The sequence below is a fragment of the Denticeps clupeoides genome, chromosome 8 (assembly GCF_900700375.1).
Source record: "Denticeps clupeoides chromosome 8, fDenClu1.1, whole genome shotgun sequence".
Taxonomy (NCBI): domain Eukaryota; kingdom Metazoa; phylum Chordata; class Actinopteri; order Clupeiformes; family Denticipitidae; genus Denticeps; species Denticeps clupeoides.
In genome coordinates, this window is record NC_041714.1 from 21,883,871 (window position 1) to 21,905,605 (window position 21,735).

Sequence of the window (21,735 nt, forward strand, 5' to 3'; positions counted from 1 at the left end):
CTGTGCAGGTATTCTTTATATTTCACTTATATTTCATTTGGTTTATTTCTTGTTGTGTGGTATAGAAAACCAATAAGAAACCGAAATATTACAATATTACATCCAAGAGAAAAGGGTCACGTTATACTGGTTTTAAAAAATATATAATCTCAATAATCTCTGTGTCCCCCTTGAACGATTTAAAAAAAAAAAAAAAAAAAACATAATTGAAGTTAATTTAAAAAAAATAGGCTCAAGCTAAATGGGCTTGGTGGGTTATCAGTTCCTGCAGTCACTTTTTTATTACTTTTATTTTATTTTTAAATAGTGAAAAAAAACTTTCTTGAATCAATTTTGTATGTTTGATGTTTAAAGTGAAAAAAATCGGAACTCCCAGACATTTTATAAATGTTAATTTATTAAAGATCCCCTATTATGAAAATGTGACTTTGTGAGATTATTTAACATTAATACAAGTTCCTCTAGCCTGTCTATGGTCCTCCAGTGGCTAGAAATGGCGATGGATGTAAATGTTTTGGTCATTCTGTTTCACCGTTCAGAGAGCAGCAGCTCCGATGGTAGGATCTGGAATTTGTCCCCTTATGACGTCATAAGGGGAAAGGTTAACTCCTGTTTCTCATGCTTTTTCCACCCAGAGAATTCCCCGCCCCTCCCCTAAAAAATGATCTCCAACGACCGTCATGGCCTCCAAATGCAGTCGCTCTGTGATTGGATTTAAAAATGAGCACAAATTTATTTTTTAGTTCCGTCACGCGAGACTCTGAAGAACCAGTGGGTTCATTTTATTATTTTTTTAAACGCCAACATGACTTCCTGTCTGCACCAAACATTGGTGTTGGTGGATGGTGTTGATGATGTCATTTCAACTCCTATAGGCCGCTCTCCTCCTCGTCCCGCCTCTCTCCTCCTCATTACTATTTAAAGCTACATACACAGAAACGGTGCATCCTGGGGAAATCTCATTGTGGGACTGGATCAAAGTGGCTGTAATTCTGCACCAAGGCCGAATTTCGGAAAGAGACTTCAGATTCAGTATTAGGGGACCAACATGACCGATATAAAAGCAAAAAAACAAATGTCATAATAGGAGACATTTTAAAATATAAAATTAATATCTGTTTGTTGACCTCTGTTGGCAGGTTGTAGCAAGTTACTAGGTCTCCCGAAATCTGTCGAATTCGTTCAACACTCACATCAAATGGAAAATAAGAAATTGAAATGGGGGAAGTCGTTCTTCAGACATGACAGTAATTTATCATTTATGCATGAGCAACTCAACACAGTTGACGTAATACCCAGTTAATTGAAATAGTACTTTGGCGTGTAGAACAGAAAGCATTGCTCTGCGAGATGAGATGCGCCCGGGTGATCCTCCTGCCAGTCAGAATTACCAAATTTCTTTCCAATACCGGAATTTCCATTGGTACCAGGGTGTGAAATTTCTAGTTTCAGGGTAGGCCCGTCTACAAAGGATCTCTGTTTTTTTTTTTACTTTTTACTCAGCCTCCTCGTGGAAAGTATAAGGGGAAGGTGATGTGATCAAAGGTACCGGAGGGAGTTTGATATGCAGCTCGGCCCTGACACCGGGTTTCTGCGCTCCGCCTGGTATTGTGGTCAGATGAAGGGGAGCTGAGCCATGGATGCAAGCGGTGAGGGGCTTAATGTCCTGAAAGTGTGCCAGGAATCTGGAATGAAGATCATTGTAGGGAGGATCTTGGGAATGAAATGAGCAAGGCAGGTCCAGGAAGATCACTGAGGGTGGAGGGTGTGGTTGAAATTTTGCTTGGAGGCATCGGCCTGAAAGAATATGACCAGAATGGTTTAAGGGTCTCAGAGCATGAGTGGAATGACACTCATCATAAAACCAGGATTCTGGACACAAAATATTTATTTCTAATTATTTATTTATTTTAGACTTCATTTGCATTGTACTCTTGGTAAACCAGTAAACTTGACAGTGATAAATGTATTCCTCCGTGCCTTGTTTTCACTGACCTTTTCATAAGAGTATTTGTATGCCCGGCACAATTAGCTTCTGCTTATCCCCATGGACGGCCCTTATTCAATATCCTCTCACTTGCAGCCATGCAGGGTCACGCTGTGTTATGCAATATTTCTGCATCCAAGGTTCATCATCCATGATAAAAAAAAAATTAAAAAATAATAAACAGTCGGTGAAATTCGCTATGATTCATGGCTGTGTGCATGTTTAAGGCAGGGCTCATGAGGAATGGCTGCAGGTCCTTGATTATGCGAATATTTACAGAGGATTATTTCTTTTTGCAAAATGTGTATTGATAAACACGCATAACTGAAATGGAAAAACTGTATTCTATTTTTACGTTATACTGGTGTTTGGTGTCATGTAAGGAAGCCCCAATAGATGGAGCTGCCTCTGATCATCTGTACCTACACTCTTTATTTTGCAGTCATGTGGTCTCCATATCCTAATGTTCTACTAGGTGTTAAAAATAGGTTAAAAATAAAATTATGATGTTTTTAATTCACATGTTTTTTTCTATATATGAGTATCTCGTGTGTGGAATTTATACACAGTGAAATTTTAATACAATTAAATTGATTCACGTAATCACAGGATGGCACTAAATGATGATTTTTCATTGTTTTTGTTCTTTGCAAGGCTTCCATTGTACGCCAGAAGCTCAGCTGCTTTATTAACCTCAGAGCCACGTGGGCTATGTCTGGTCAACAATTTAATTACCGCCTCTATGAGAGAGTCTGAAGTTCGGACCATTTCCCTTGTTAAGGTTGTCCTTGATTTTTACGGACAAAATATCTGACTTGCCTGGATATCTGGGCCACTGCTGATGCTTTTAGAATTCAATATAAGGACAATTGTGTGTGTGTGTTTTAATAATACATAAACAGTGAGAATAAATCTGTGCTGGAACAGCCTCATGAATATGCGCCCTGTTTCTCTGTTTTTCAGCGCCATGTGGTGGGCATTACAATGGATCTGAAGGGGTGGTTTTGTCTCCGAACTATCCCCAAAACTACACCACCGGGCAAAGCTGCTCGTACTTCATCACCGTTTCCGGAGAGTTTGGTGAGCTTTTTTTTTTTTTCTAATCATATATTACCTCGAGTGAATGAAGTTTAGACCCCCATCCTGTAATACCTGCAGGACATTTAAAAGAGGGGTCACGGGTCACCCTGGATTACAGAGAGACCATTCGCCGTTGTGCGGTGGTCGGCGGTGGGATCGCCCTCGGGCTAATTTTGGAGGTCAGCTCAGGCATGTTTGAGCTGGCACCGCGTGCCGGTGCGGGGCTCCGTGGGAGGCCTGCCTCTAATTAATGCGATAATGCGGTCCGCCCCTCGCCTCGATTGACCCCGTGGCGCCGCTATCTCCTTAGCCGCGCCCGGCTCGAAGCGCTGACACATGCAAAATGCCTGTAATTGTCCGCGCCCACCTCCGAGTTCATTATGTGCCCTCGCCTACCTTGACGGCATTAATAATCGCCGTGGGATTGCAGCCTTGAGACGACGGCAGAGGCGAGAGGATAAGATCACCTTAACCCGAAAAAAAAAAGGACGGAGAGAAACACGCTGCTCCCCTTCGTGATAAATTGTCCTCCGTACGTTGGGATTCGTCTGTTGTGTATTACTGCGGCATGAATGCACTAATAATAGGCAGTTATGGGCCTAGAGTGGCCCTATCGATCCAACATGAAATGGTACAGGGGTAATACCGACGTGCATTATTTACCCTTTAAAATCCCCAAGCTCTCACCGGGCTGTTCAGAACACAAATTAAAAAACTAAAAAAGTGAAGTGAGACACAGCAGCACAGCACACGGTGCACACAGTGAAATTTGTCCTCTGCATTTAACCCATCACCCTTGGTGAGCAGTGGGCAGCCATGACAGGCACCTGGGGAGCAGTGTGTGGGGACGGTGCTTTGCTCAGTGGCACCTAAGTGGCACCTCGGCGGATCGGGATGACAGGAAGGTTGCCGCTAGGCTACCGCTGCCCCTGAAATTATGTTCAGATTACACATTAAGATTTCCTGACAAAATGGCACAAGGAACGGCTCTAGGTAATGGATTGTGTTCCTATTATCTGAACCCGAGTGTTTTAAAATAAGATAAAGAATCTCCTCTCGTCTCCTCAGTGGTCTTCGGACAATTCGCCTATTTTCAGACCGCGATGAACGACTCGGTGGAACTGTTCGACGGGGCCAATCAGAACGCCAGGCTGCTCAGCTCGCTGGCAGGGTCGCACTCTGGTAAGTAGCAGCTTCATGTTCGCCTCGTAGTTTGCCGCGCTGGCTTTTGCATGGAAAGCGGACGGGTCCTCCGGGGGGCGTGCGGCCACGTACGGGCCTTTCTTTGGCACAGATCTGGGTCATGGGCACAGATCTAATAACGGCCACCGTGCCCGTGAATTAATTTGCTTTCTCTTTATACCACGAGTGTGTATGGACTGTCATTTATTACAGTATTTTTATGTTATTAATTCCGTTCAGATTCCGTGGAAAAGTTATCTCGCCACTGTCTGCAGTTGATTTATGGTCGGTATTACCATAAACCATGAAAGGTGATAAAAACGGTGAAATAGAAATCATCCTTAATTCTATTCTTTGGAGGATTGATGAAGGCCGTTCGATGTAAACTGTTTGTGTGACACTTTTATATTTGGTGCTTTTTTATGGCCTCCATTGCAACAGTATATTCTCTGGAGGTGTGACGGTATAAATTCGTTGTGCATCTCTGGGCTGTGGAGGCTGGGCTTAGCTGGTCTCTTATGTGCATCTTCCAGCCTTCTGTCACTACACACACACTATGGATGTTACTTTGCCAGCTACTAGTGTGAAACAACGGTTTCCTCTCTCTTTTTAGCTCTTTTTTTATGAATAATTTAAAGCATAAAAACTTTTTATGATCTCAGACGTCCAAATGCCAAGGATGCCTCCCCCGTCCTCCCAGCTCGTCTGGCAGTAGTTTTATTATGAAGCCATTTATCATGTATGCCGTAGTTGCCGTTCCCGCACGCGGACCCCCGAAGAGCACCGGCGTCCTGCGGAGGGTCAGTGCGGTTTATTTGACCACGCTCTCTTTTTCCCTTGCAGGGGAGACCTTGCCCTTGGCAACTTCAAACCAGATTATGCTGAGGTTCAGCGCCAAGAGTGGCTCTTCTGCCAGAGGATTCCATTTTGTTTACCAAGGCAGGTGTAGACTTATTACATTCCGGAAGAAAGCAGCGCGGAATTAATGAAACCCCTTTGTCATTTTTCCGAGAGGGGAAACGGGGCGCTCTCTGAGGTGCCGCCGCAGTGGCCTTCCCCGGATCGTATCTCTCTCTGTTGTGAATGAGCCGGATCACCTGTGAGACGCTGAAGGCCACATGTGCTCTGTTCGTTTGCTCATATGAAGTTTGGTGGAGGGTTTTTTATATACTCAGTAGTAGCAGGGAGAGGCGCGAACCCTCACCGGTCCCGCGATTCCATTTCAAACATGAGAGCACTACCGGCACTACTTTTTAACTAGAACTTTTAAACCAATAAAACAAGCAACGTCATAATGATGAAACAGATTATGTTCTGCACTGCTGAATCGCCCACGTTTGCCTGACGATGCATCGATTATGAGATTTATTTCAACACCCCGAGGACGAGGCAGAATACGTATGATAGGACATTATTATATGATGTGACATGTTATAACCAGGGTTGGGAATACAGGTAACAGCGATACGTATTCAGGACATAAATGACCTTCTATTCATTAACATTTTAGAGGTGCAAACCCTTAAAATACAATACGACTGTCTTGCATGTTCAAATGAACAGAAAAATCATATTCATGTTGATATTTTGTTCAAGCGGATGGTGACGTGTCACCGGTTAGCACTTTCCTTTACCGTTTATTTTGTCTGTGCCTCTGCAGACTCGTGTTTCATTAGCCATAAATGCCACGTGCATGAAGGTTATGTGACCACGTATAAGAGCGCATTTCTCTCTTGCCCTTACATAAAAATGTGGATAACATTCAATAATGAATAAACTTCACATTGATATTTTATTCATGTAGATACTAACGATACGCAAAATGGAATTGACAAAATTCACCATCACATATCACAAATAATGATATAGCGCAGCTGTTGTAGACACGAATTTCATTGGAATATATAATATATCGCTTTATAAATATACGCTTACAAGGGAGAGAGTTCAATTAGGAAATATCTGTTCAGTTCAGATTTCAAAAATGAATTTTATATGTTTCTGAAGGTACTCTGAGTACTTTATGCACTGTGACAGGATACATTTATCACTATACTATATATAAAAATGAATCACCCATAACTACTCTTCACAGTATTTGCCATATATAGATTTCTATGATATATGTTTACATTGAAATAGGCAGGAACTGGGTTCCTGAACATAATGCTCTTAGATGCTTTTAGCTTTTTATTCTTTCTTTCACTGTGTTGCTTGGGGCTGCTTTTGCCATGGTGCCATTTTGACTTTATTTCTGTGTCATTTAAATCACTTTACCCAGACTCAAATGGCAGCGTACCTCAGGACACATCAAGATTTTATTTTTCTGAAGGTAAAAGATGTAATAAGCGCGCTGTGTGAATTATGTGTGCTTTTAAAACCCCCCATGTCAGCTGCCTTATAAAAATGGAGGCTCTATTAGAAACCTTTCATGGGGAAATTTCCTCATGCGCTCAACATGGACCCCTAGCATGCTTGCTGAGTCTCTTTTTATCTCTCTCCCCAGTTTTTATGAGGTTCTGCATTGAATGGTGCATGAAAAATAGTCTCTGACAGTCAGGACAGTTCATTTGGCACAGGGTGGTGTCTAAGTGATGATGCCGAGTCCTCCACATCTCTTTGCACATCTGGAAACATCAGATGAAAGCAAACCACAAGCCCATGAAAGGCATGAAACACGGCAAAAACAACAACAAAAAAATCACATACATTTAATTCATGTTTTAAAATGTCATTTTTGGCACTTATTAAAACACCATATGGGAGGCAATTATTTCTGGGTTCTTTGTTTGGGGTCTTAAGTGTGATAAAGTTTTAAACTTGTTTTTGGCATCAATTTGGTGATCATTTAGCGAGAGTTTTTCACTGCAGCGCCTCGAGGGGCTTCATCGATTTTGACATTTCTGCATCTGCAGCTGTGCCGCGTACCAGCGACACCCAGTGCAGCTCTGTGCCAGAGCCGAGGTACGGCAGACGGATCGGCTCCGAGTTCTCTGCCAGCTCCATCGTGCGCTTCGAGTGTAGCCCTGGGTACCTTCTCCAGGGATCAAAGGCCATCAAGTGTCATGCAGTACCCAGCGCGCTGGCACAGTGGAACGATACCATCCCCAGCTGCATAGGTGAGCTCCGTTTCTCATTATTTTCATTCTTTTCTCGTTTAAATTCTTATACTGGCACAAAATGAATTTACGATTAGCTACGTGTTTTACATAATTGGAAATTAGAGATTAGAGAGAAAATGTTCATCTCCCTGCGACTCTTGTCCTTCTTGCTTGCACCCCAGTTCCGTGCAACAGGAACCTGACAGAGAGAAGGGGCACCATCCTCTCCCCGGGATTCCCGGAGCCTTACGGGAACAGCTTGAACTGTGTGTGGAAGATACTTGTGACTGAAGGAGCGGGAATCCAGGCAAGTACCAGAAGTCATCTGAGTGCTGCAGCCCACACTGACAGATGACAGGCTCCGACACGTTCTGAAAGCGACTTGCTAAAATATACCGTGGATAATTGCTTAGTCAGGAAAGTCTAAGTCTCGAAAACGAAAACTTGTTTTGGTGAATATGACTGAATTATGATCAAATAAAAAATAAAGCACCACATTCTAAACTGGACATATAGGACATGTCTATGTAGCTAATCTTCATTAAGCTGTTTCTAGCGTATTGATTTTTACCGATCTGGTTTCAGATTCAAGTCATTAGCTTTGCCATCGAGCACAACTGGGATTCCCTGGAAATCTACGATGGTGGAGAAATTACAGCTCCTAAACTCGGAAGCTTTTCAGGTAACTAATTTTAGTCTGTGTGGTTCTCAGGTCATCAGTGATGATTTTCGGAATAGGGACATAAACAGCGAGACAAACCTCAGAAACATACTGTAGCGTCGGGTGTCAGACGGCACGTAATGCATTCTGGGTACCATGCATAATTCCTCAACGTTACAATACTCTCAACAAAGGTATATCAAATAACAGGAAGCACCACTAGGTGTCGCTGCTTGACTGTGGGTTTTGTGAATGTGGCCGGCTGAGCAACGCTTGTAGATTTTATAGTCAAATGAAAAAGTTTGTGCAGCCTTCTTAGATTGCTTAATAATGTACTCTACGTTTTACTTACAACATCAAATATCTCATTAAGCCTTGAACTTTACAGACAGGAGTGTCCAATTGTGAGAAAAGGCTTTTAAGGTGTCCAATTGCAAAATGTGCTTTACTTCAACTCTCCTCTGAACGGATCATCACTCAAAAGATCTGAAAACAACGATAGTTCAGTACTTTAACAAAAAGCTAACTTAACAATGAAGTCAAGGTCAACTTTTTTTGCCATCTCTGCTATATATTGTACTGATACACAGAGAGACGAGATGACAGTACACAGATAATAAGTGCATAAATAGAATATAAAAATACAGAAAATATTAAATATAAAGACTCACCGAGATTGTCCATGTGTCATCACAAGATAGTGGTGTGATTAGTGAAGTGCAGTGGTGCAGAGGTAAATTGTTAGTTTCAAATGTAAGGAATATAATCAGGAAATAGAAATTATTTGGTCATAACAAAAAGTGCTTTGCATGGCAAAAGAAGACCACTATATACGTAGGACCATGGGATATTTCAGTTTTTTTTGTTAATAAATCTGCAAAAATGTCACCAGCTCTGTGTATTTCTGTCAACATGGTGTGCTGTGTGTACATTAATGAGGGAATAAAATGAACAAAATGCCTGCAATATTACAAAGAGTGAGAAATTTAAGGGGGTCTGAGCCCACAAATGATGAACTGCTGCAAAACCATTAATGTGCCACCCCAGCAGAATATTGTCTCTTTAGAAAAAGCAAAAGATTCCTTTCTGTATCTGTGTCAATTCCCAAGACCGCTTGGGATCCAGTTGGCCGCCAACTTTGCTTCGTTCTGTCCCAATTAATTACTTTAACAAGATTCCCAGACCCAAGCAGCTGTGTGCTCTTAATTAAAAGACTGAAGGGTATTATCGCTGCAGACACGACCATTAGCACATCAACAGTCTAACTGTGCACCTTACCCCATACGGTGGGGTCTTGCATGTGTTTCAAGAGGCTGGACTATTTCATGGCGGGCCTGGGTTAACAGAGCTTATTCGGTTAATCGGTTGGTCTTGGTGACACCTTCTTTGAAGGTTCACAGTGGAATAAGAGCTTGGCTTGTTATAATACCTCATTGTTGTTTATGGGGTAAACAACAATGTTATTACTTGTTAATAAATGGGCAGTCATGGCCTAGCGGTTAAGGAAGCGGCCCCGTAATCAGAAGGTTGCCGGTTCGAATCCCGGTCTGCCAATGTGCCACTGAGGTGCCACTGAGCAAAGCACCGTCCCCACACACTGCTCCCCGGGCTGCCCACCGCTCACCAAGGGTGATGGTTAAATACAGAGGACACATTTCACTGTCTGCACCGTGGGCTGTGCTGCAATGTCACTTTCACTTTCATATGTAATGTTGACTGGAGGTGGGGGAGGTCGAGTTTTGCCTTCTGCACCAGATGTGGTAGCATCACCATTGTAAGCAATTCACCCGGCAATATGGCTCATTATCATGTAGATCAGGTGGTTGCTTAACAGCAAAGCTCGTCTTGGTGCCATAAAACATTGGAAATGTGTGAGGAAATCCACTGATGCAAATGTGTGTTGGCTTTCTATGGTTTGATATTCTGACCCTGCATTAGTTGAGTTAATTATTATAATCATTGTTTTTATATATATATATATGTGAAGGTTCATGTTTCATTTAATAGCCTTCCTCTATAGTCGTTATTTTGTAATTTTATAATCATGAAGGGAAATATGGCAGACAGCGTGTTAAATATTTTTATCCTGTTAATTAGGAGCAGACACAAGACATTTGATGTCTCTCGGCAGAAACACGGAGACAAAGATTCGTCCTCCGAGACAGAGGGTTTAACCTTTATTGTGTCTCCCAGTGGAGGGTGTGGTGGCCAGGCCTGGAGCGATCCTTTCAACAAGCCTGTAATGAACTCCGCCTCAGTGCCACGATAGCATGCTGCCGAAAGGTCGAACAGCCAGGGAGATGTGTGGTTTAAGGCAAATTTCCCGCATTAAAACAGCGCATCCTGGTTTTCCATGAGCACCTGACAGATCTGTGTGATTGGGCGAGCTCGAAGAATTGCAAAAAAATAAAAAAGGGAATTTCACAGCACGAGCGGCGATCTCTGAGCCTTGCTGGAAATCAGGAGTCAGCACCACGCCGCGCTGAGCCGCTCCGCCCATTAAGATGCAGGGTTCTCCCTCACGCCTGTGTGGCTGCCCCCAACACCCTCGGCCTCACAATCAGTCATTTTATTCGTCCTTTAGCCACGAATCCATTAGTCTAATTCCCTTAATTAACTTGTGTCCTCTCCATTCTTCCCGAATCCGGCTGTCATCTGGGATTAATTGCAGTTTACAAAATCAAAAATTTGCTTGATTCCACTGTAATGATGTTTGCTGCGATTCGAGCCGCGATACCGAACCCACCCGGGCTTCAGGAGCCTCCAGACCACACGCAGCTAATGAAGATTTCAATAACGTGCCGCCATAATCGCGCTAATAACTCTTTAATCAGATGAGGAATGGCGCTTCCGTTTCTGACACTCACACATGCAACGTGTAAAGAGTTGCAATTCACCTTTATCAGCGAACGCAACTAACTGGCCCCATTGATTACGGCAATATTGCTGCACCGACAACAAATGCCATGACTCGGCTTGGCGAATTCCGGATTCTGCTGCTGCTGCTGCTGGTCTCTACTGGAACGCACTGCCTTTTACGCTGAAGTGCTGGAGATGGCCGTCCTGCTAACAGATGTGATGGGCGGGCGGGCTGCCGGACAGCGAGCCATCAAACTTCATCCAGAACGTCTGTAAAGGAGGATTTTGCAGGCTGCATGATGCATGCCTACCGTTCGATGAGAGACACCAAAACAACCATTTATTATGAATCTCTTTTGGCTTTTTTTTTTTGGCTCCAAATCCTTTTGCAGATTGCTGATATTAAATACTGAATTTCCCATGAAGCAATTTCTGGTGTAAACTGGAAAGAGAGGGACTCTCTTGCCTTTTCAGGTCTTTCTGGTCTTTTTCGCATGGTTCGTTAATCACTTCCTTCTTACATTCAGTGTCATTTTTTTTGCCTTTTGTTGTTCTGCTGCTGGAAGTTCTATTATTGATTTTTTTTTTCATATTCCATAGTGATCACAGTCTGTTCATTTATTTCCGCTCTTCATTGAAGCCATGCCATACATTTTAGTTCAACTTCTGAAGAGCTGCACATGTAGCTTTCATCTGATGCAAGAGAGTGTGAGGGTGGGAGTCGGGGTTAGGGTTGCCTAATAAATAGTTCATAGGCAGCTTGTGCTGTTGGACAAACATCCTTTGATATGCTGGAGTACCAGCATATCAAATGTTGTAGATTTCTTCCATATCAAGATGCTATATGAATATGATTATAAAATAAAATAGATCCAATGTGCATCTCTGCAACAATCGTGTTTGTTGTTGTTGCATGCATTGTCATCAATCCACACATTATTACAATATGTTGCAATTATTAATTATTGTTCAAGTAGCTATTTTCAACTCAACTTGCAGACTTTTGTACCTGATCAATGCCTCGAACTCCATGTTTGCTCAGATGGCAGATTGACAATCACTAAGTATTCAATTTTTTTGCACTGGACCAAATGCTTCTCCTTTGGACCCTTTGGATGCAAGCTGATACTATTTATTGTTTTTCAAAACTGTAAAAATTATGTGTATGGCATGCAAGAATCAGACATACTGATCTGGGTCAGGACGACTGTGGACTGGGTCCAAAAGAGAAGCATTTACATGTTTTTGGACTGGTGCAAAAAAAATGGGATAATTAGCAATTGCCAATCGCCCATCTGAGTTCATGGCATTGATCAGGTACAAAAGTTTGCAAGTTGAGTTGAAAATAGCTACTTGAACCATAATTAATAATTGCAACATATTGTAATAATGTGTGGATGGCCTTTTTAAGCATCTGTGTATGTGCCGAGCTTAATTATTGTAATTGTGCAATGCCTGTGTGACAGGGTGACAGATGGGCCTCTGGGCCCCTGGACTTTTGATCTGGCTGATAACTCCTCAGACGGCTCTGCACCGTAGACACATACCTGTCAGGGCTCTCAGAGGGTTCCTGCGAGGCACAGAGTTCCTTCAAACGTTCAACCGCTGAAGCAATAAAGCCAATCCCTCCAGGTGCCACGGGAAGGAGAATTTAGTCCCTGGAATCGAGTGGAGCTTAATACATCTTAATGCATCCTTGAAATTGTACGACAGAGTAGCACAGATGGAAAATATTAAGCAAACAGCAAAACACACATAAGGGAAATTTACACAAGGCCTGGCCAGATCCTTCCAGACCTCTCCAGTCTGTACTAATGCACTCAAACTTTTTCAAACCGTCCCCATTTATTCTAAGAATCAGGCAAGACAGCCTGAAAATGATTTCTCCTTGGAGACGAGCTGATGAGTGACCTCTTTCTTTTTCATTTGTCCACCTCACCAAAACTTCAATGACCTTGTAAAATATTCTCTTTTGCTCTTTCATTTTTTTCATCAGTAAAGATTCTTTTTTTTTTCCTGCCCAATGCCTTCATTCAGCACACGACCGACTAATCTAACAAAAGTGACCTTTGCAGATCTTTTTAAGACTTTTTCCCCCTCTGTTGCAGGCACCACAGCTCCAACCCTGTTGAACAGCACCTCCAACCAGCTGTACCTGCATTTCCACACCGATATCAGTGTTGTTGCCGCAGGCTTCCACCTCGAGTACAAAAGTGAGTAGTGAGCACGTCACACTGCGGTGGCTTCATTACTCTCTTCACTCATGCCCTTGAAAGTCTGCAGAGTTTCTGTGTGTGATTTACTGTCATTTTCACATCTCTCAGTCTCTCTCTTTCTCTCTATATGTGTGTGTGTGTGAGACATTGGTAACACTGCACATATATATATATAATATTTAATATTGTGCAATATCTGTACCAGTATATTTTTGTTGGGAAAAAATATTAATTATATAAAATAGTTTAACTGTAAAACCACCAGATGAACATAAACCACCGGCATCTGTGAAATGTTGTCTTATTTGGCAAAAAGGTGAACATTTAGCATTTAATTGTTTGTGGGATTGTTTCAATAAATACTTAAATACAAAAAAAAACAGTCAGGACTTATGTTGCCGTTGCTCCATACAAAACTCTTTTAGACCAGGAAATTTTTGCTATCATGGTAAGAAGTCCCATTGTGAAACATGGAGCGCCTTCTGAGGGTTGCACCGTCGATTTATTCTTGAGGTCCTGCATGTTGTGCTTTCGAATTTTAAATCACGTACAGATGAACTGTACAGCCTAGCGGGTAACACACTCGCCTATGAACCAGGAGACCCAGGTTCAAACCTCACTTACTATCACTGTGTTCCTGAGCAAGACACTTAACCCTGAGTGTCCCCACGGGGGGACTGTCCCTGTAACTACTGATTGTAAGTCACTCTTAATAAGGACGTCTGGTAAATGCTGTAAATGTATCGCCATTCCAGGTGAGGTTTTTGTGTTCATTTTCTTAAAACTTTCCAGCTTCCAGCTTTCAACTTTCCATGATGCCATCCCATGGACGCCAGAACTTCAGTTCTTTTTGTGATTCTGCCGGATTCCAGAATACAAACATTACCGACAGCTACAGGGGCTTTAGCTGTCACCCCAGGGTATTTTGTCATTTATTTGAGAATTGTATCGTGCGCCTTGCACTGATCTTCTCCTGGCTGAGTATGGCTACAAAAAAAGGCCTCAAAAGGCCTCCCATTTAAAAATGGTTTCACGTCACTTTCCTGTAATATGAACTTTAACAAATCTTCTTTTTAACTCTTCCTGTTTTTATTGAGCGATGTCCCTGCAACCTGGCCAAACAAACTGAACTTACCCATCGTCTGCCAGTCATCGGAGTTTGTATTAAATTGACCCACAAGACTAAATTGTTTTTTGCACCAATTGCCATTCCAGTACAGCCATTTTAATGTCTGATTGAATATTACACTCCAGAATTCCCTCCTAATCTTTGTAGTGAAATTGTTACATAAGATGGTGAATCAGGTTTTATCAGACTTCATATATGGGGTGGCTGGATATGGGATTTTTCACATAGCATGTTTTATCTCTGTCTACCTGCTTGCTGCCGTTAATGTGGACCAGTATCTGGAGTCGGCGCGCCACAGCCCACTTGAATTTGGCAACTTCTGTTTGCCAGAAGTAGGGACAGAGATGTGACTTCCTCCTCCCAATCTGTAGCATCAGGAATCCTCTCCTTCTCTGTGAGCATTTGCGCCTCCGTTAAGTGAGGAAGCCTCGGCCTTTAGCCCGCCCGGCTTGTCTCGATGAAGACCATTTCAACTGATCCACTCGGAACATTTCCAATTTGTCTATTTCTGTTTACCTGAAAGACAGGCTAATTCCTCCATTCCTCTCTGGGGGCTCATTTAACCCAGCCGGCCTAGTGGGATACAGTGTGAGACTGGTGTGATGTAACGCCCGGCGCAGCGATACTGATGACCATTTACGAGCGTTGCTCCCGTCGTGATGTGGGTGAGAGTCCAGCTGCGGCTCGAGGCTCTACAGTCATGCGGGACGGAATCCATCTTCACCCAGCTAAGGCAATTTATACCAAATGCGGCCTGAGCGTTTAGGCAGAACAAGCATAAACTTCGATGGAACCCGCCAGAAGCCAATTGTTTGCGAAACACAAAAGTAGGTGTGTTTAAAAGAGCATCGGAGAGAGAGAGAGAGAGAGTGAGACAGGGGTTCTTTGGTACCAACAGGCAGAAAACTAACAACACAAGACTGTGTGTCCAGACAGTCCCAGCGAGTGTCAAACATTCTTAATAAAGTGATTAAAGTGAAATGATTGTCTTTGTGATACACCGCAGCACAGCTTTTAACCGTCACCCTTGGTGACAGTGGGCGGCCATGACTGGCGCCCGGGGAGCAGTGTGTGGGGACGGCGCTTTGCTCGGTGGCACCTTGGCGGTTCAGGATTCAATGTGCACATAGTGAGTGTGTTGCAGCGTCCAGGTGATCGTGAGGCTAGAAAAGCTTGAGGCCAGTTCCTGGATAAGAAGCTAGGAAAGCTCGGAGAAGGTGAAGGGTGAAAGGTGAGGGGTCAGTCACAGATGGAACGTTTTATTCAAACGAGTGTGTACCGCATGCAATAGACGAGGACGCTTATCTCTAAAACAGCTTGTCGGTTTGTGAAAGACGTATCTGAAATGTCGTAATCCGCGCGGAGATGCAGAGAGCGACCTGAATGGCCTGAACCCCCCCTCCACACCTGTAAGTGGCGCTGTAACTTCCCACTCTCCTTGTTTGGCCCCTAGTTTTCCTCCACGGTCCATTGTTTTCCAGCCTTGTCTTTTCATTAGAAATGTGCACCGTAGAGAGGATTTCTCACAACCACGAACGTGTTATCTGCCATGTATGACGCATTTGGGGTTATAAGTCAGGTTGGCGGTAGGGCTAATAATTCACGGAAAAAGCCGCTTTGCCATCAACATTGATACGCAGAAAAGAGAAATTCACTCTGGAGCCCGTTTAAGAACATAACACTGAAACACCGTCTCCATGTGGACGGATAGAGATTTTCCTGTTTGACAGAAAAACAGGGCCGAAATGTACAGTATATTGGAATAAAATGGCACGCTTTTATACACAATGCGTCACTTAGCCAAGAAAATCTGATTAACCAAGCCACCCGTCCGGTGTTATAGTATCAAAACCAATATACAAAGGTGACCTTATAAATTGTATTATTTATTTTAAAAACAGATATGTGTGTGTGTGTGTGTGTACATATATATATATATATCTCCCAAGCCAGATATAGTAATGGTGTTGAAGGCATGAAATGGAAAGAGAGAAACAGACAGTCTGTCACCTGAGTGTCATTCATCCCTTGTTCTTATCATAAAGGTTAAGCTCCTGTTCTTTGTTCGGTCCTCTGCAATTTTGGAGGAGAGCGGACTGGCAGGCCCCTTTTCTTTCTTTCTTTCTCTCTGAGTACATCAGTCATCTGCAGAGGCTCTGGACACATGGCACTTTATCGATTAGTCTCAAGAAAAGCCTGCTGAATGGCGAACGTGTGTAATGTGAGGATGGAGGTTGTAAACTGAATTTTAAAGCTTTTTTTTTTGCAACGTAGAGAGGAAAAGGTGATTTTAATAAAGTCGTTTTAACGAATCCTTCCAATGTTCACCATATTCAAACTGAATATTTGGATAAATGACAATGGATTCTAATAGCTGTAAAATATTATGCCACTATTTTAATGCACATTCATGCGTTTAAAGTGTTTTTCTGCAAATGTCCATGAGGAATTTATGCCTCAAGAACTGTACCATTAAAAATGCATTGTCCAACTAACATGCGATTTACTTGGAAACTTTATGACTTCCGAAACACATAAACTCTAAACTGCGCCGGTGCAGACCATGGTATACATGTCCAGAACTCCTTAATGTGATGTAGGTGTCACACTGTAGGTCTGATGCTTGAGTCTTGTGAGGTGACTTTGTTCCCGGTACGGCTGTGGATTTCCTTTTTTCGAGTCCATCATGGTGTTGTGCCTTCACCTATTCAGCAGGACAGTAGGGTGGCAGCAATCTCCAAGCGGGCGAGACACCTTCCCAATGAACCAGAAGGTTCACAGCCCACTTACAACCATTTTGTCTGCTAAATGCCATAATTTGAAATTGCTGGTTAGCAAATGGCACAAACGGCAGTGTGAACGCAGCGTGAAAGGAAGAAAATTATATCTGGATGAGAAAAATAAAAGCAAAAATCAACATCCGTGATCCGCCAGTGATTTTTACAGGAGAATGTGGAGGCTCTGTGCGAGTTAAAGCTGAATGTGGAGCAGTTTTACCCTTGAGTCATGCCGCTAGACAGCAATCCAAAAACACAAGTCTTCATCAAAAATCTTTTTTTCAGGATTTTGCCAAAAACACCCGTAACGGGAAGGTTGCAGCGCTCTGGCAGGACTGTGCTCGAAGTGTGTGCTTATGAAACGCGGTTTGCTGCCGAGTTAAATGGCTTCCTTCTGCATGCTGTTGTAAGAGGCCGATCAATAAGAACAGCAGGGGCGTTTAGACAGTCGCCTCTGCTAAAGGTGACGCAGCCAATTATATGTTTTCGTACGTAACATTCAGCAACAGGACCATGCGGTGTTAAATGATATATTTCAAATGCGCTTTCAAGGGTGAAAATAAGCAATGGAAGATGCGTTTGAGAGTACACATCTCTGTAGTATAATCCATCAATACAACATCGGTGTCCAAGGGCACCCATGCAGGGTTTATGGGTAAGGAGCTGTTAATTGTTATGTAAGGGTTAGTGTGGTTTTAAAAAAGCATATGAACATGTGAGTGCCTAGCATTCAATTTTTTCACTGCTAAGCACAAGACCCATAATGAGTTAATGTTCCAGATGATTCAAAGCAATATTCAGTGTCAATTATGGAAGCTCCCAGATCGTGAACTTCATCTGACGTATTTAAGGCCTGAAGATTGTTGCTTTGATGTCTTGATGTCTACATTTTACATTGATGTCAGGTTGATAGAGTAAAACTAGTAAAGTTAGTCGTATTTAAATGTGCTATTTATGAAGTTAATATGGAGGATTATGGGATGGAAATGTGTTTACAAGTGTAAACAGGTACACTGCATTGGGCTGGCTGTGAAATAGGCTCCCCAACTTGTAAAAATGTTTTGGTGACCTGGACAATAGGTATATCTGAGTGGATCAAGGGATCTAAAGGAACTATGAATATGATGAATAAATCACATAGTCAGCGCCTAGACAGATGCCGCTGATGACATTGCCATTTTGTTATCAGCAAATTTAACACACTCCAGCTTCTGTTTATGCTGAAGAACGTGAGGAAATTTCAATTTTTATTTCATTTTAATTTTATTTCGGCTTCAGGACCGAATCAGCAGTGAAGAAGCGCAGTCAATGGAAGACGTTGGACTTGAGAGCATTAACACTTTGTAGCGAGCCAAACATATCGCCTTTGCATTTTCTTTCAAAATCCTGGTTCTCAGGCACTTGTTTTGCAGATTTTTATTTACATTTTTTTTAACCACGTGTGTTTTTGCTATATGTGATCCACTGTGGCCTTTCCAGTGAAGATTACTGTGCTATTCAGAGCAAAATTACACTGCTCTTCCATATTTTAATAATAAAAAAATTCTCCCACATTTTCCCATTTATGTAGAACAGGACATTCTACATAAAGGGTGAAAAACTCAAAACTCATGACTCAAAGGGTCATTCGCAGAATAATAAAATGCTGTAGATGATGTACTCGATGTTGTAAGCCTGCAATAAAAAATCTGCCGTAGTAGATAATAATTTGTTTTTGAAGAAATCCTTTTAAAAAGCCCTCCAGTCCTCTAATTAACTGTGGGAGAGCCCTTTTGTACCTATAGGTGCCAATAGGAACTAATTGGTTTCACTCTGAACCCCAAAAGTCTCTGGGTGGCATAAACAAAGGTTGTATATACATGTGAAGATGTTGGAGATTGGTGTGTAGGGTTACGTGTGCTGGTTCCAAGCATGTGGGGCTAAAACGTTTCAATAGATTCTAGCGCATGGTCCATCGGGGATAAATTAGAAACCGCTTTACATCTTTATAACAATTAAAGCGCGTTTCTAGGGTAGACACAGTGGTCTATTACATCCAACACCTTTCCTCCAGTCCATAGGAGGAAGACTATGAGGCTTTTTAAGATGCACAGTCACATGCACTTACATATTTTATTTTTACCTCCAATTCATTGGCGTTCAAAAAAACAAAGAGAAAGTAGAATGAGGCAAGAACAAACTGAGTTTCAAAATCAGCGTTTTCCCTTTTTAGTCACCGCTAAAATCCTAAAATGCAGGGCGTCTCAGGGAAATGCTTCCCCCTGTTCATTGTCAAAATATTTCCTTCTCAATAAATTCAAATTTAAAACCCTTGTGGGAGAAAAAAAAATGGCATGTTTGCGCCTTGACTTGTTTATATTGGCTAGAAATGGGCCCAGTTGTCTTCTGGTTCCCGGCTGGTTCCATTAGGGTATTCCATTAATGGAATTTTCTGCCCATGTGGACACACCGAGGGCGGTTTAGAAAATCGCAGTGGGCTCGCAGTGGGAGGCTCTGCTTCACTGGACCTTTTTCTTTTCTCGCTGTGACACGTGTCCTTGATAGAATATGATGACACCCCTTCATCTCTAGGAACCCATTGGTGGGTCCCAGTGCCAATTCTATGCCTTCGTTCCATGTCGTTTTTTGCATTAATAAAATGTAGGTGCTGAACAATAATGCCACAGGTTCCCGGGGTTTTACGGGGTTCACATGGATGACATTCTTGCTTGTACCTGCATTCTAGCGCATGTGAGGAAATCTCACATCCTGTTTCACCCGCTTGACCAAAATGGTTGTCTTGGCAACGTACTCTTGCTATTACAATTAAAATTTTTTTTTTTTTCCAGGAGAGAAAATGGACACAGAAACAACAATGATCAGAGTGGCTTTGTTTCCAGACGTATTTTGGCAGGCCTTTGCACGATGGGCGCGTTTCATAGTTCTTTCGTGGTGGGCTAATGCTCGTCATCTGCCAGGATTAAAATATATAATTTTGTCCCTCCCTTTTTTGATCCTTCAGCTGTCGGCCTCACCTCTTGTCCCGAGCCGCTGGTGCCTGCCAACGGGATCAAAACGGGCGACCGCTACATGGTGAACGAGGTGGTGTCGTTCGGTTGCGAGCCAGGATACGTTTTGCAGGTGAGCATCTGTCGGGGATCCATGAGGCGCGAGGAGCTGCGCTGGCTCGTTTTCTAACTGCGGGTTCTCGTCCACAGGGCCACTCTCACATCTCGTGTATGCCAGGAACCGTGCGAAGGTGGAACTACCCTCCTCCACTGTGTATTGGTATGGGAAAAAAAAACTTAATAATCCCCTTTATTACATGTAATGCCAGTAAAAGAAAATATTCCCATAATCATTTGAGTCTTTATTGTGTGTTTTTTTTTATGATCCTTCTAATTTGTCTCCACCCCCACTCTAATCTTCAGCTAAATGCGGCGGAACGCTCTACGATATGAGCAATGTCATTTTAAGCCCTGGATTTCCTGGAAACTACCCCGGCAATCTCGACTGTACCTGGAGGATATTACTGCCTGTCGGATACGGTGAGAGCCGCCCGGGAATAGCAATCGTGCCGAGTTCATAATCGGCTGCTGTGCGCGGCACAGTGTTTTAGGCCGTGTTTCCTTTTTTCATGAATTTTCATCGCTTCCACTGTGGCCCAAATGCATTTGCTTAGAAAGCAACAGGCGTGCCAAAATGTCCTTACCGGGATTGACTCAAATTTCATTTCGTTCCAAACAGATTTCTGAATTGGACTATTACCGGAGAAAGAGTTAGCATGCATGTTATTTACACCTTTTTTATTTAACTGATATAATCTAAAATCCAAAACTTAGTCAACTTAGACGTCACAACTACTTTTGTCCTTAAACTTTGTGAGCATATTTTTTTATGATTTTAATGACATTTAGTGCTGTATTTTATTTCAGGCTGGTGAAACGTATGAAAAGAAGACCTGGTTTTGACTTCTTGCTGTGTATTAACCATGTCCACCTCTTTTCTTTTGTGAGGTTGTATTACTGGTTTTGTAAAGTGACCTTGAGTCTTTAAAGTTATATGTATTGTCACCATGACCGGACATGGCGAGGAAGGAGGACTCAAATGCACCACGTCACGAGACAGGGCATTTACTACATGAACACATGACAGAGGGAACCATCACTCAACAACGACCAAAATGAACAGGGCAGCTTTATACATAATAATACCAGAGTAGCCCCTTCCAGACCGGATCCTGACATGTACAGCACAGGCCGAAAGTCTGGACCCACCTTCTCATTCAACATGTTTTTTTTTATTTTCATGACCTTTTACGTTGGTAGATTCTCACTGAAGGCATCAAAACTATAAATGAACACATGTGGAGTTATGTATTTAACAGAAAAAGGTGAAAAACATGTTTTATATTCTAGTTTCTTTGCTCTGATTACTGCTTTGCACACTCTTGGCATTCTCTCGATGAGTTTCAAGAGGTCGTCACCTGAAATGCTTCTCCAACTGTCTTGAAGGAGTTCCCAGAGGTGTTTAGCACTTGTTGGTCCAGCTCACCATCTGGATTGGGTTCAGGTCCGGTGACTGTGGAGGCCAGGTCTCCACTTTTTGTTAAGTACATAACTCCACATGTGTTCATTCATAGTTTCGATGCCTTCAGTGAGAATCTACCAACATAAATGATCATGAAAATAAAGAAAACACATCGAATGAGAAGGTGTGTCCAGGCCTGTACTGTATATATGACCATGATCACTGTTAAGGGGT

At 42.5% G+C, this 21,735-nt stretch overlaps 1 protein-coding gene across 2 annotated transcripts in view; it reads left to right on the top strand.

Moving 5' to 3' along the window:
• The window catches only part of csmd1a (CUB and Sushi multiple domains 1a), a 237,581-nt gene that overhangs the window by 187,567 nt on the left and 28,279 nt on the right, over nucleotides 1–21,735 (top strand). For both annotated transcript variants that reach the window (XM_028987988.1, XM_028987989.1), the window contains 10 exons: nucleotides 2,951–3,067; nucleotides 4,136–4,249; nucleotides 5,093–5,188; nucleotides 7,165–7,368; nucleotides 7,533–7,657; nucleotides 7,936–8,032; nucleotides 12,979–13,083; nucleotides 19,994–20,112; nucleotides 20,190–20,259; nucleotides 20,403–20,519. In XM_028987988.1, the coding sequence (XP_028843821.1) occupies nucleotides 2,951–3,067; nucleotides 4,136–4,249; nucleotides 5,093–5,188; nucleotides 7,165–7,368; nucleotides 7,533–7,657; nucleotides 7,936–8,032; nucleotides 12,979–13,083; nucleotides 19,994–20,112; nucleotides 20,190–20,259; nucleotides 20,403–20,519 (1,164 nt within the window). The remainder of the gene's footprint in view (nucleotides 1–2,950; nucleotides 3,068–4,135; nucleotides 4,250–5,092; nucleotides 5,189–7,164; nucleotides 7,369–7,532; nucleotides 7,658–7,935; nucleotides 8,033–12,978; nucleotides 13,084–19,993; nucleotides 20,113–20,189; nucleotides 20,260–20,402; nucleotides 20,520–21,735) is intronic.